Source organism: Protopterus annectens, chromosome 4.part0 (assembly GCF_019279795.1).
Source record: "Protopterus annectens isolate FY-2018-M chromosome 4.part0, PAN1.0, whole genome shotgun sequence".
Taxonomy (NCBI): domain Eukaryota; kingdom Metazoa; phylum Chordata; order Ceratodontiformes; family Protopteridae; genus Protopterus; species Protopterus annectens.
This window is the reverse complement of record NC_056733.1, coordinates 740,016,916-740,032,260: the sequence shown is the minus strand read 5'-3', so window position 1 is coordinate 740,032,260 and position 15,345 is coordinate 740,016,916. Positions and strand designations below refer to the sequence as shown.

The following is a 15,345-nucleotide window of genomic DNA, read 5'->3' as shown; positions in this document are numbered from 1 at the left end:
CTCAGTGGGCATGAAACCTGAGGTGAGGCTATGATTAAACATACCACTTAGGTGAGGTGCCAGTTCATATTGTAGTTCATGTAGTACACAGCCCGGGATGTCATCTGGTCCCATGGATGCTGTATTCTTGGCTTTAGAGAGTGCGTTTTGTACCTGTGTGGCTGTTATTACTGGAATTTGGCGATCTTCCGGTATTAAGATGGGCCATTTAGGGGGTGAGAGGGGGGTGAAGTTGGCACTGAATCGATCTGCCAGGATATTGGCAATATCCTTCGGATCAGTATATTTAATGCCATTCTGTTTTAGCTCAGAGCAGATCTGAGCATTGCTATTTAGATTCTTGACATAGTTATAGAATGCTTTGTGGTTGTCTTTGGAATCTTTGGCAATTTTATTTTCGTAACTAGCTTTGGAGGATTTTATGAGGCATCTCAGTTTCTTACTGAGGCTAGTAAGGGAGTTTTTTGCATCCTGGGATTTTCCTCTCTTCTGCAAAAGTTTCTTCCTTTTGTTGTAAAAGTTTGTTTATGGCAGGGGACCACCAGATTGGCTTCCTTTTTTTGGATGAGAGCATTTTGGTTCTGTTTGGGATGGCACGATTCATGCATGAGTGGATGTGCTCGTACAGTGCCTTAGTGTAGGATTCAGCAGTTGAACTTTCAGTTCCCGTCTGCATGGGTGTCATGAAGTTTGTCACTTCTGACTTGAGTAGCATGAAGTTGGCTTTGGAGAAGTTTTTTATGGTGGTTTCTTTACTGGGGGGTGGGGGTGGGATGTGGATGTTAAGGGTGATTAGATTATAGTCTTACCTGACTAACGAGGGGGTGACCATAGGTATGGAGCATTGATTTCCCATGTTGGTAATGACCAGGTCTAGGTTATTGGAGCCCCTGGTGGGACTATGGATTAGTTGATCCAGGGCGTTGGCATTTATGAATTCCAAGAACCGTTGCGCAAAGGTGTTGGGACATGAGTAGTTTTCCCAGTTAATGGCAGGGTAGTTAAAATCACCCAGTATTAGGGTGTTTGGTTCTATCTTAATATTTTCCAGTATGTTTAGAAAGGTGTAGTGAGAATCTTGGGGTATGGTGGGGGATCTGTAGCAAGCTACAATTTGGATTGTAGTCTTACCTCGTGTTAGTTGCACTTGGAGAATTTCATACACATTGTGTTGGCCAACTAGCCTGGTGGTGTGAATATCCTTGGTGAATATTGACACTCCTCCACCTTTAGTGTTTCGGTCCTGGTTTGGTGGCCGAAAAGTGTGGTAAGAGTTGTAGCCTGGTATTGCAGGGGTCCCTTCTAGACCATATCCTAAGTGTCAGAGAGGTGGTAATATGTGGTTCAAGAAGTCCCAGAGATTTTTCCCGGATGCACAGGGTGATTTCTCCTTCAGAAGCAGAGGAGGAGGAGCTAATGGTAGATGTCACCCTAGAGGCGCGGGGGGGGGGGGGGTCTGCAAAACCAGGGTGGCCGCGATTTTTTTCAAGGCCGTCCCTATCAGTGCTCCTGATGTGGGGCCTGACTGTGCTTCTCTGGAGCCAGTCGGGGGTCCCCTATCTTTGTATCCAGAGGTCTGGCTAAACATCACCCAAGACAAATGGGTACAAAGAATAATCACCAGAGGTTATTCCATACCCTTTTCTCTTCCACCCTATATTTCCAAGAAGATCCCGTATGTTCCACCCAATCACAGGGATCAAGCAACCGTAGAGGTGCAGAAGTTGCTTTCAAAGAGAGTCATCCAAACTGTCCCTGCAGACCAGATAGGATTTGGAACTTACTCCAGATTCTTTTTAGTGCCAAAACAAACGGGACTGGAGGCCAATCCTGGACCTCGGCAAACTAAATGAATCTATAAAGAAGGCCAGTTTCCGGATGGTGACACTGCAGTCTATACTCCCTCTGTTAGGCAAAGACAACTGGATGTGCTCCGTAGACCTCCAAGATGCGTACTACCATATAAAAATGGACAAAGAATCTAGGAGTCATTTACGCTTCCGGCTGGGAGCCAGTCATTACCAATTTTGTGCTCTGTCTTTAGTCTCACCACAGCCCCCAGGGTGTTCACCAAACAGCTCACCTGAGACTTTGTGGAATCCAAGTGTTTCCGTACCTGGACGACTGGCTCCTGACCGCCACCACCAGGCACCTACTCCTACAAACCAGAGATTCAACAAACCAGCTCTATTCCCAGCTGGGGATTACAATAAACTGGGAAAAGTCTGCCTTATCGCCCTCTCAATTTGTGACTTTTATAGGCACAGAAATAGACACAGTCGACATGCCAGCTCGTCTACCTGCAGACAGAATTGAAAACCTCAGGCAACAAATTCTCAGTGTACTTCCTCTACAGAAGGTCAAGACAAAGACAGTGCTGAAACTCTTAGGGACCATGGCCTCCACCATAACTCTAGTCCCTCTAACCAGATTGCATATGCGAATTCTCCAATGGCTTCTATCTTCCCAGTGGTCCTTTCAACAACTGCCTCTATCTCACCATATCCTCATAACAGAGTCTTGCAGAAAGGATCTTTGTTGGTGGATTCAACCCGATCAGCTGACAACAGGCACTCCATTCCTTCCTTGTCAACCCGTTGCTACTGTGACCATGGATGCCTCACAGATAGGGTGGGGGGGCATTATCTAGGCAGGACTGTCCAAGGAACATGGCAAGATCACGAGGCTCACCTGCATATCAATGTCCTAGAGATGAGAGCAGTGCTTCTAGCGTTGCAAGCACTTCATGACTTTCTTCCTCTAGGGACGATAGCAATCCATTTGGACAATATGTCAGTGGTATGATATCTAAACAAACAAGGAGGAACCAGATCTTTACCCCCTTTGTCAAGAGGCTCTTTGTATTTGGAAGTGGGTTTTATCTTCCCAACGCTTTCTAGGAGCAACGTATATCCCAGGGACAACCAATGTGATAGCCGACAAGCTCAGCAGGCCCATCTTGTTGCCTCACGAGAGTGGTTTCTGAATCAGGAAGTAGCGGAACAGATCTTTTGCAAATGGGGACAGCCTTGCTGCGACCTCTTTGCCAGCCCGATCAATGCCAAATGCAGCAGCTATTTCTCCCTCATCCCTTGTCGGTGGGGGGGGGTCACAGAGAGATGCACTTGTTCACGATTGGCCCCTGGGACTCCTTTATGCATTCCCTCCCTTTCTGCTCATATCCAAAGTGATACAAAAAGCAAAGTTATTGAGAAGCAAAATGATTCTCATCACTCCTTACTGGCCTCGACAAATTTGGTTCCCCTTTCTCGGGCCTCATCTACTAAACGATCCATGGACTCTAGACCCAGTGCCAGACCTCTTGACACACATGTCAGGCTCCTTTCACCCCTACCGCCACACCCTCAACTTGACAGCGTGGCTGCTCCACTTCCATCCCTAGTCAGGCTTCATGATCTTTCACCTTCTGTGACTCGCATCCTTACTTCTTCTCATAAACCTTCCACTAGGAAGTTATACACTAGCAAATAGAGAAGGTTTTCTATCTGGGCAAAAGAAAGAAATGTAGATCCTTACACAGCATCCATCCCTATGGTGTTAGAAATTTTGTCTGAACTTGTCCATCAAGGATCAGCTGCTGCCACAATTAGGGTACAATTGACAGCGATATCTAATTTTCATTTGGGACAACCTGAATCTAATATGATGTCCCACAGATTATGTAAAACATTCCTTAAAGGTGCTACTTTGCTGAGACCTCCCTTTCAGGAACCTGTATCTCCTTGAGATCAAAACTTTGTTCTGTTCAAACTAACTTCCGAGCCTTTTGAACCCACACATTTGTGTCTATTGAAGTTTCTGTCTTGGAAGACTTTGTTTCTAGTAGCTATCACATCAGCTAGATGGGTATCAAAGTTACAGTCACTGTCAATTAAGCCTCCTTATTTGATTTTCCACAAAGACAGTCTCCCTTTATACAAATCCTTCCTTTATCCCTAAAGTTTGCTCTCAGACTAATTTGAATCAAACTATAGAATTTACCCGTATTTTTCCTAATCATTCCAATACTGCAGAATACAAATTTCATCAACTTGATGTTCACAGGACTAAGGAACTCAGAAAGTCAGATCAATTGGTCGTATCCTTGTCTGAGTCTAGAATAGGTCTGCCAGTCTGTAAAGTGACCCTATGTAATTGGATTTCGAGCTGTATTTCCTTCATTTACTCCTCCAATGGAAAAACTCTACTAATCAAGATTAAGGCTCATTCTACAAGATCCCTGTCCACATCTGCTGCCTTCCAAACCAGAGTTCCAATTGGCAGTATTTGTGCAGCAGCAACCTGGGCTACCCCTCATACCTTTGTTACTCATTACAAATTGGATTTGGCCTCAAGGGGTAGAGCCTCCTTTGGTTCCACGGTACTCAGGAGTATTTTCCCATGAGCCACTCGAGAATAAGGTGCTAGGGACCCTGGCCCATATGTAAGAATGAAGGCGAGATAGGACTACAGAACATAAAGAAGTTATGTACTCGGCATAAAGTTCCATGTTTGTAGTCCATCTCACCCTTCATTCTTATGAACCCACCCACCTACCCCCTTCTTGGAAAGATCTGGAGACAGGATAGTGTTACCTTTGGTAGGGTAGAGACCTTTCATTATTCTTTCTGGATAACCGTTATTTCTATGCTTCTGTAGTCTAGCAGCAAACAAGATCTGGGGATTGTACTAGTGCACTATATGGGATACCTACCTAGCCACGAGCCAACTAAGAGACTTTGAGCTTTGTAATAAGGCCGAGTCGGAGCTGAGGATCGGCTCCAAACCCATATGTAAGAATGAAGGGTGAAATAGACTACAAACATGGAACGTTATGGTGAGTACATAACTTCTTTTTTATGTGATCTCACAAACTTTATGATAGGGATCCCTAAATGAATAGTCTGAAAATTTGCCCCATAATATTACTAATTAAATCATTTTTGAAACCTCACCTCATGACAGTCTGCACTGTCATTAAATATTCAAATAGTGATTTAAGACACCAAACATCACTTTTCAAAGTAACTGTGAAACCATCTTTGTGACATGGATTTGTGCTTATTCTGAAACTTTGCCCCAGAGTGCTATTGACTTTGCTTAATACGATGACAGGAATGGACCCCATTCCTACCTCAGTGTGATTAAAGTTTGTGAAATTAGTATTATTTTAATCTTTGATGTTGGCCAAAAGTGCTCTTTACAGCACCTGCAATGTGCCAAGAACTTTCTCCTGCAATTCATACGGAATTACATGTATTAGTAGTATATCTAAATGAGACTATAAATTCCTTTTTATGAGACCCATTGCTCCTAGTACTATTGGAAACATCTGGGTATCCTTCTTCCACATTGTCTTCGTTTCTTCGTACAAATCCTGGTACTTTATAACTTTGTGTCTCTTTATAAATAAGACATTGCTATCACTGGGTATAGCAATTTCATTTCATGGACTATTGTATCTGTTTTTTGCTCATCTATTTTTTTAACTGTTGGTAATGGGTGATTCCATGTGATATAAAATTCATTTTCTATAATACTTCCTGGCTTGCATTTCCAGTGCATCTGAGCTACTACGGTATTATGTTTGTACAATCCCCAATGCAACAGTCTTGCCACATTATTATACCTTTGACTATATAGGCTGTCTGCCATTAGTGTATAACTCCCAGAAAAAAAAGATGTGGAACTGTTTCCAGTTCTGTTTTACAAAACCTGCATGTGTCTTTCTCTCCCATATGTTCAATGGACTTTGTAAACGAGCATTTACATGGTCCACTATCCTGGGCCGCTAATATTAACCTTTGATCGTTTGGTTTAAATTCACCTCTACTTAACCATTCCTGCTCAGATCCTGATTGACATGAGTTTTTTTTCCAGGAGATGTCTGTACTTGCAACTATATAGTTTCATAGTATAGTACTAGGCTATCTGCCCTGGGGCATTTGTAAGCCTAGCCATAGTGATGTGGCTTTTGCCACCCCATGAAATGGTACAAAAATGTACAGAATAAATCTAGAATGCTGTGCCTCTGTCTAGTAGTGACACAATGAAGGTCCCCTTATATAATAGAATTAGTTTACTGTGCCCCTGTCTAGCAGTGACACAGATGTGACCCCTGGGGTAAACTTACGATCTCCCATCCACTCATTAAGATTTCTCTTGAAGAGAGTCAGTGAGGGGCTCTGCCTAATACGAACTGGGATCCTGTTCCAAAGCATGGGAAGCCTCTGGGTTATGAATTTATCCCTCCAGCATGTCCTATTCATACTTGTGCCGAGGTTTAAGTCTTTAGCTCTCGTGGTCCTGATGGATTTGGATTTTTTTGAGGTGGAGCATGTCCATCAGATCCTGATTGGACATGGCCTTGTACGTCAGGCAGAGATCACCTCTGAGCAGGCGGTATGCTACTGAATAGAGCTGAAGTTTCTTTAGTCTGGCAGAATAAGACATATGTTGGAGACCCTTGATCCTTTTGGTGAGGTACTTTTGTGGTCTCTCCAGCTGTTGCAAATGCCAGGTGAGGTACATACCAAATGGGGCATTGTACTCAATCATGGGTCTGATGAGGGAGGAATATAGGGGTACAATGACATCCTTGGATCTGGATGTGAATCCCTTCATGATGAGGTGTGCAAGGTAGAATGTTTTTCTAACCACTTTGGCAACGTGGGTGTCAAATGAGAGGTCGCTGTCTACTTGGGTCCCTAGGTCTCTGATTACTTTTTCCGTACTCAGTGGGTTGCTATGTGATAATTTGTGGGTACTTTGTTTTTTCCAGAAGGGATGACTATACATTTTTTGGCATTTAGTTTAAGGCTGTGACTACGGCACCAGTTGTCCATTTCAGTGAGGCCTTTTTGTAGGATGTGTGTGTCTGCTGGTGTATCGACTATGGCGCCTAGTTTGCAGTCATCTGCGAACTTTGTCAGCCACAGCCCTCCCATGTTTGCTTTAACATCTGAGAAATAAATGCCGAACAAGCGGGGTCCCAGGACAGATCCGTGTGGGACACCACTTGTGACTGGCTTTGAGTCTGACATTGCTCCAGCAATTTTAACTTTATGGGTTCAGTCCTTTAGCCAGTTTGCAACCCATCTAGTGACATAAGGGTTTACTTTTAAGCTGTTTAGCTTATCTATGATGCCTGAGTGGGGTATTGTGTCGAAGGCCTTAGCCAAGTCCAGGTATGCTGTATGGACTGCTTTGCCCTCATCAATGGCTCTAGTGACGGTTTCAAAAAAGTCAACCAGGTTTAAAAGGCAGGATCTGCCCTTTACAGAGCCGAACTGGGTGGGGTCAAGTGTCTGTAGGTCCCCTATGTCCCTGTTTATGAGTTCCATAATGATTCTTTCCATAGCTTTGCAGACCAGGCTAGTTAAGCTTATGGGGTGGTAGTTTCCAGGGTCTGTAGAGGCACCCCCCTTGTGGAGTGGGACCACTGTTGCTGTACGCCAGTGTTCAGGTACATATCCCAAAGTAAGGCTAAGGTTAAATAGCATTTTTATGTGTGGGTTTAGCTCCTCTTGGAGTTCACGTAACACGCACCCTGGGATACCGTCAGGTCCCATTGATGCTGTGTTTTTTGCTTTGTTTAGGGTGGTTCTCACTTGGACATCTGAGATGACAGGGAGATTACATTCAGCTGGGATAAGTATTTCTTCTTTTGGGGGTGAGGGAGGGGAGAAATTTGCACTGAACCTGTCAGCCAGAATGTTGGCAATATCTGTGGGTTCAGTGTATTTTTTGTTGTTGTGAACCAACTCTGAGCATATCTGAGGGTTTCCACCCAGGTTTCTAACATAGCTTAAGAAGGCTTTGTGGTTATCTTTAGTGTCCTTAGCGATTTTTCTCTCAAAGTTTGCCTTGGATGTTTTTATGAGAGAACATAGTTTTCTGCTAATGTTGATCAGAGATGTTTTCCCTTCATGGGATTTCACTCTGACGTGCAGTAGCTTCCTTCTTTTGTTATACAATTTGTTTATGGCTGAGGTCCACCAGACAGGACGCTTACATTTGGTGGAGAGGGACTTGGATTTGTTTGGGATTGCATGATCCATGCATTCTTGGAGATGTCCATAGAAAGCATTTGTGAAGGATTCGGCATTGTGGGATGTGGTATCCACTGGCACAGTGGGCTTAAAGGATACCGTCTCAGTCTTAAGAAGAGTGAAGTCTGCTTTTGAGAAGTTTTTCACTGTGGTCTTTTGTGCTGGGGGTGGAGGTAGGATATGTTTATCCAGGGTGATTAGTTTGTGGTCAGATCTCACTAGTGAGGGGTATACTTCTGGTGTAGAGCATTTTGTCCCCATGTTTGTGATGATCAGGTCTAGTATATTATCTCCCCTAGTGAGAGAGGTGACTAGTTGTTCCAGTGCATTTGAATTTATGAATTCCAGGAACCTTTGGGCTAGGGTATTAGGGCTAGAATAATGTACCCAATCTATGTTTGGGTAGTTGAAGTCTCCCAGTATGATGGTATTTTGTGATGCGTTCATATCCTCCAATGTCTTCAGGAAGGCTGAGTGGAGTTCTTGAGATTGGGAGGGTGGTCTGTAACATGCTACCAGTTGTATAGCAGTTTTGCCTATGGTTAGTTGCACCTGTATGGTCTCTGATGCTTCATGTGTTGCTACTAACCTGGAGGTGTGGGTGTCCTTTATGAATATGGACACTCCCCCTCCCTTTGTGGTTCGGCCCGGGTTTTGGGGCCGAAAAGCATGATACGAGGTATAGCGGGTAGCGCTGGGGTGCTCTCAGGAGCCTTGAACCAGGTTTCAGTTACTGCACAGACGTCTATGTTCTCCATGCTGAGGAGTGCATCAAGTGCCTGCATCTTGAGATTTAAACTTCTGGCGTTGAGCAGCATTACCCTTAGTTTTTTTCCATTTTTGTTTTCTAAGGAGGTGGGTTTGTCTTTTGAGCCTTGCCTAAAAAAGGCACTATGGGGGTGGCAAGAGCCTTAGCCAATATCCGTAAGCCCAGTGGTGACAGGTGTAAGCCATCCCTTGCGAAGCAGCGTGGCTTGTCCAACATATCATCCCAGGCAGACAGACATTGGATCCCCTTAGAATGACACCAATACTTGAGCCAATTGTTAAAGCTGATCATCTTGTCTTTGTATTGTGGTATCATTCTTGGTGAGGGCAAGATGCTGCTCAGGGTCAGGGTCATACCAGCCTGGGCTACATAATCGGAGAGCTCCTCTATGTCTCTTTTCATGTAGTCCAGGGAGGTACGTCTCAGATCATTCACACCAGCATGGACAATGACGGAGTCATATTTGTACTTGCTTTGGAGTGACCTGAGTGCGTGTGTTATGTGGCGGATCCTAGCTCCCAATAGACAGCTCACAGTCACCTTCTCCTTGTTCAGCCTGGTCAGTGGGACATCAGTGTGTCTGACCATGGAGTCACCTATTACTAGTGTATCAGGCAAGGTGTATGCCTTTTCCACATTTCTTGCCTTCTCATCTGATCCTTCTCTTTATATTCTTTCTTTTGTTTTTTAGCACATTCAATAATGTTACTCATGTAGATTTAAACCTGAAACATGCAAAAAAAAAAATGGGAAAAAGGGGTTGTGATTGGTTGGAAAAAAAATAAGTATTTTCATTTTTTTTTTGTCTTATAAGTGGATTCATAAAATTAACCCACCATTTCTTACAAACAAACAAAGTCAAGGAAGAAAAGGTACATTTCTTGGTTTGATCTTTGATCCAAAGAAACTCCTGTATAACACATATATGACAAAGTAATATCACTCCGTTTTTGCAGAGTCATAGAAGGGAAAGGATAATATAAGCTGCCATTTGAGGCTTTTCCCAAGACCTCCAGCATACCTTGCTGGCATCATTGTTGCTGGACCAGCAAAAGCCCTCTAGACCCACAGGTCTTCAGTTTTCCCTTAAGAGCCTTATCGTTTCAGTTAGAAAGCCCCAAACATGGTGATTAAAGTCAAATTACACCTGCACACGCACACATCCAGAGAAAGCCTTTTGCTTAGACACTGTTAGAATCATAGAAACAAAACGATAATAATAGCTCTCAAATGTAACTCAATTGTATTGTGTTTGCTGCTACTAATTTATTCTGTTTTTCCTCCCTCCATTGTATTGTTGCAGTTGATTATCACTGCAGATCACCAGTTTGTGTTGACATTTGTGTTTTTTTCCCCTCAGGACAGAGTTTAATGTTGAGAGGTTGACTGTACAGCCTTACAAACATTAACAGGGGAAAGTGTTTTAAGGTCAGCTGAGAAATTACATTTCATTGTATGTGGGTTAATTTTTAGCCAGTTTTCAGAAGAAAAGAATGTTGTGTCGAACCATGAAGTTATTGAATTTAGGAATTTAGAGATAATCTGTTTTTGTTTTTTTTTTGTCTCTAAAATGGTGTAGTGTTATTCATCTTAAAATGTATCAAGTAATACTGGTATTCAGATGTGAGGAATTATTCCCATTTTTGTATTCCTTTGCTTTATTATAGGGTCGTCCTGAACTGACTCCAACAGCTATTAAGGCTGGAAAACTTCTTGCGCATAGGTTGTTTTCAGGGTCAACTGAACTGATGGATTATGATAATGTAAGTAAAAGATGAACCTTTTTAGGTCTGCGAGTCAGGAGGTGGGTAGGCTGTCATTTACTTTAGCATCATCCCTCTCTGCAGATGGTGGCTTTGCATGAATGCCTTTGGCTCTAGGGAGCTTCCTGTACATGTTTGTGTTTGCCATAGGACCAACTACCCGTAGTGCACAGCATGATCCACCTGACCTGACCTGACAGCTGCTACCAGCAGTACCCCAGTAGTCCAGTTGGGGTCAGCAGTGCAGCTGTCACTCCATGTCCTTCCTTCCCTGCCTTGTTCCTATAAGTGATCAGTCTGCTAATCAAACATAGGTTTGGGTAGGTCATATTCAGGGGTTTAGCCACCTGTGCTACAGGGCTAAGGCAGTTAATATGCATATTTTATAACAAACTTTGATTTAGTCAGAAATTTACTCTAATGCCTTTGAAATTAGATGACGGGTGGGCAAGCATATAAAATTCCATTAATAATGGTAATTAACTTGAGTATAATAGTTGAGCAAGTGGGTTTATGGGGAGTATGCTACAGCTTGTGAAAAAATAAGTTATCAAAACCCCTGGTAATTTGGGACAACCCATTTTTGTGTGTTCCTGCAGTTCTGGTATAACCAACTGCAGTCGTGGTGCACAGACAGTAACAAATCATGATTTTTGACAAGTTGTGATTTTTGGCAGGTTGAGATATTCCCTTATGGCAAATATGGCAGGCATTAAATAAATTAAATCACTGGCAAACCATATAAACAGCTGCTCTGAGAGTGGGATAAGGCTTCCATTATCGAAGGGCATTGTTTGGATATATGCTACAAATAAGTATAGTATAGTGGCACATTCTCAATTGTATAGAAGTGCAGGGGCATTTTTCTATAGGACAACGTAAATATTTTTTTTTTCTTCAGAATTTTTTTAATAATGCAAAGTACCATGAGAAGCAAGTGGTTAATTTCTATGGGAGAATTTGGACTGTCTGCCTTTAAAGTAATACTGCACTGTAACACAGAAACGTGCATTGTAGCCTGCAAGAGTTAAAGACTGCAAATATACAAATGTTACTTCCTTGTTTGAAATTTTATAACTGAATGATGAGGGCAGATAGGGCTACAGATACTGTATAATTGGTTATACTATAAAGTCACACACAGCCCACAGTAGAACAGAGAGAACAATGAACAGGCCTAAGTTTAAAAGTCTTAATGCAGTGTTTATCCTTCATGTAAAAGTTAAAATGCTTATTTTCTTAAAATATGGTTTAAAGGGCCAGATTCTACAGAAGGGCATTATCACAGATATGTTAGTGATATAAAGCATCATGGAAAAGGTGTACATTTGGTTATTGCAGATGTAATGTAAACCATACTTCAGTCTTGCAATAAAAAAGAGCTCTGCCCCCAGAGGAAAAAAAATTAACGGTAATTCACACTGCTTAAACTTGCTGAGAATTTAACCACATTTAAAGAATGCATTATCACCAGGCAGCATATACCCATTTTGGTGCTCCCTGTTATGTACTAGTATGTTGTGATGAATATATACAACAGGATGTATGCTTACATGGATGCATATACATGTTTGATGATTGTCTGAAATAGTATTGTCCCTGTTTCTCTTGTGATGCCAGCCCTTCCATAACATGTCTTCTGCCTTTCACAAGTCATCAACTGGGGTTCTCTGCTGCACTTTTGCTGTCAGCTAGACTGGGTCATCCTGCCATGTTACCTATAAGGGGAGTGCAAAGCTGTCAGTGTCCACAGCCCCAAAACATGAAAATACTAGTGTACATTCTCTGTAGTGCAGCCCTTGACCCATGTAAGTGCTGTGGAGCCATAGGACACTAACTTGCAGTCCTTCTCTTCTTCTGGAACATTGCCTCTGTATACTCCAGTCTGCTCTGCAGTTTGTGTATTCCCACACCCAGGCTCATCACTAATGTTGTAGTATCATTTAACACTTAAGTCATTGTTGAGAGCACATGTCACTGATAACAGAACCTGTTTACTCTTGGTGTACTTTTCTGACCTTTGTCTAGGTGCCTACAACAGTGTTTACTCCTCTAGAATATGGTTGTGTAGGATTTTCGGAGGAAGAAGCTATCCGGCGCCATGGCAGTGATAATATTGAGGTACAGTGGAATCTGATAATCACCTCTGTATATGTGCAGTTATGTTGTTCCTGCCTTTTTATTAATTGCTTATGTTCCTTAAATTCTTTGCATGTTAAGCACCAAATGTGGTACTTTATCAATATGTCATGTTTCTTTTATCGTGTAATGAGCCATTGTTTGTGTAAAACTCATCTGTGACTGAGTTCAGGCTAGAATCTCACTTGAGTCATGCTTCTAAGCTGTATCTGTATCCAGATATGAAAGGGTCTCTGTTTTTCATTTCCATTTCTGTCTTGAGTTGTAGAATGTTGGATTTTGGATCCCAGCCTGCTTCCCAGTGTTTCAGTGTTTGCATCTGTGGTTTTCACTTATGCTTTGAAGAATTGTGCTTGGACTGTTGTCTTGTTAGCACTCCTCTCTCTCAATTTGTTGAGTGAAGCTTTCTGGAAAGGAGCAGTCTCACCTGTGTGGTATAAATGACAGCAGGATGTAATCATTTTTGCATGTTTCTTAAGATAATGGACAGCTAAGCATAGTTCTTGATGGAGCTGTCTTCTTGTGGCGACCTGCATTCGGTATCCTAATGCTGACTTGTAAATAGACATCAGATGAGTAAGTGTGTTCTGCTTGGAACTTCAGGCAAAATGCACGGTGTGACAGGTTATTCAGCATCATTCACTTGAGATTAAATGCCTTGAAGCAGCAACTTAATTTGCTGCTAAAGGTATATGCATTTTACTATCCTAGTAGTCCTTTTTTCAGGTATATTCAACTAGCAAAATTTTAAACTGAGATGAAACATAGCAGAGAAGGTAGATAGTTAAAATGAGGGTAGCTGCAAGACCGTTATCTGTCTTTACAGGTACTCTGCTATTTCTGCTGGGAATTTGTTTTATTTTTTAATTAAAACCTGCTCTATGAGTTTTGAAGTGTCAGGTAGTTTTCATGATGTTTGCAGATGAATGAGAGTAGGTATTACTAGAATATTGGGCTTCACCTTCTTTTGCATCAATAGTTTGTTTTTTAAAATTTTTAGCTGCTGTTTTGAGAATGTCTTGAAGTTACCGCAGAAGGGTGAAGCTTTGGACTGATAGTAAGCTGCTTATAGTGCCCAGGGTGCAAGTTTAAATTCTGACCACCTTCATCTGCCTGCTGTGGGACTCTGAGCTAGTTATGTAACCCAACAATGCTCCTGGGTCACCCCTGAAAGGAACAGTTGCATTTAGAGGGCTTAGCTGATCAACATATAGGTAAAATTTCAAAACAGGAGTTTGCCATGAGATTGCTACCTTATTTTATTAGTTTTGTTGTTCTAAGCAGTGAAAATGATAGGGAAGGGTAAAGGGTAGTGTGGTTTATGCAGAGCATCTGTGTCACAGTTGCATGTTTGTGGACAAAACCTTGATTAGGATCTTCAGGCTTTAAAGCGATGGCATAGAAGAGATGCTGTCAGATGCAACAGTGGAGCAGGTGATATTTCCGTCCAGCAGCACTTAGTTAGAGCTCATTTGCAGAACCACTAGACGTGACTATTGCCTTCTGATTGATTTATACATTTTTCACTACAAAATGGTCACCTTCATTGTAAATTCTTCCCCAAATTTATAAATGTATTACATATAGCAGATTAGGTCTTTGTACTCTGCACACACACTCCTCTTTTTTAGTGTTTTTTTTTCTCTTTTGCTGGCAGGACAAATACTTATAAGAGCTAGGAATTTATCAGACTGCAGTCTGTTGCTAGAACTATACAGCTTTATTTCAGAATTGTGATTTATTACGTTATAGAAAACAGTCTCTGTTAACCTTGTCACTGTCAGCTGCTTAACAGGTAGCACACTCATCTTTGCTGCAGGAAGATCAGAGGGCTGTGGGCTCTACTCCTGTGCCAGGAGTATGGATTAATTTCCAATACTGACACTGAAGTGCAGCATAAGGGTCTGCTGCACTCCTGTGAATGTGCTGTCTTTCAGATGACGGTAAACCAAGGCCCCATCTGACCGAGTTGGTGGTAGCTTAGGTGGATATAAAAGATGCCATGGCACCTATTGAAAAGAGTAGGGGAAGTTCCCACATGACTCGGTCAAATTTCCTGTATAAATACCACCTTCACTCTCCACTTGTTACTAGCCTTGTGGGACTAAACCCTTCAACAAAGGATAAATTAACCTAATAGGAGAAATAGAGACTTTATGCACTTAACAGACTTGTAGACTACTTACAGCACTGGACACTGGGATTAATACCACTGGCATCAAAAGCCTATTTAGAGTTGGATGTAGTCACCTCAGGCCATGTGCCTTATCCCTGATAGTGGAATGGGACCTACTGGAATCCAGGTAGCAGTGTAGCTGTGCTCTGAAATGTTCTGGCTGGCTTCTGGACGTCTCTTATGTTTGCATATGTAGGAGTCTGCATGATTAAAGGCTTACTCAGATGCAGTGCACACAGATGACTGGTCAAGGTGTAGGGTCTGTAGGCAAAAAACGCTAGTGTTCTAGACCAGTCATGTCACCTTCATCTCACTATGTTGCACTGATTTGGACTTGTGTACTGTAATAGAACAGAATATAAAGTCATGGTAATGTGGAGGGAAGAAGTAGGTGGTGGTCTGCTACTGGGTTTTGCTTGATATATAAAAAAATATATATATTTTTCT

At 42.2% G+C, this 15,345-nt stretch overlaps 1 protein-coding gene across 1 annotated transcript in view; it reads left to right on the top strand.

Annotated features, from left to right (window-relative positions):
• The window catches only part of TXNRD2 (thioredoxin reductase 2), a 1,479,392-nt gene that overhangs the window by 1,294,999 nt on the left and 169,048 nt on the right, over positions 1–15,345 (top strand). Inside the window, exons 13-14 of the mRNA XM_044068698.1 lie at positions 10,488–10,583; positions 12,612–12,704. Of these exons, the coding sequence (XP_043924633.1) occupies positions 10,488–10,583; positions 12,612–12,704 (189 nt within the window). The remainder of the gene's footprint in view (positions 1–10,487; positions 10,584–12,611; positions 12,705–15,345) is intronic.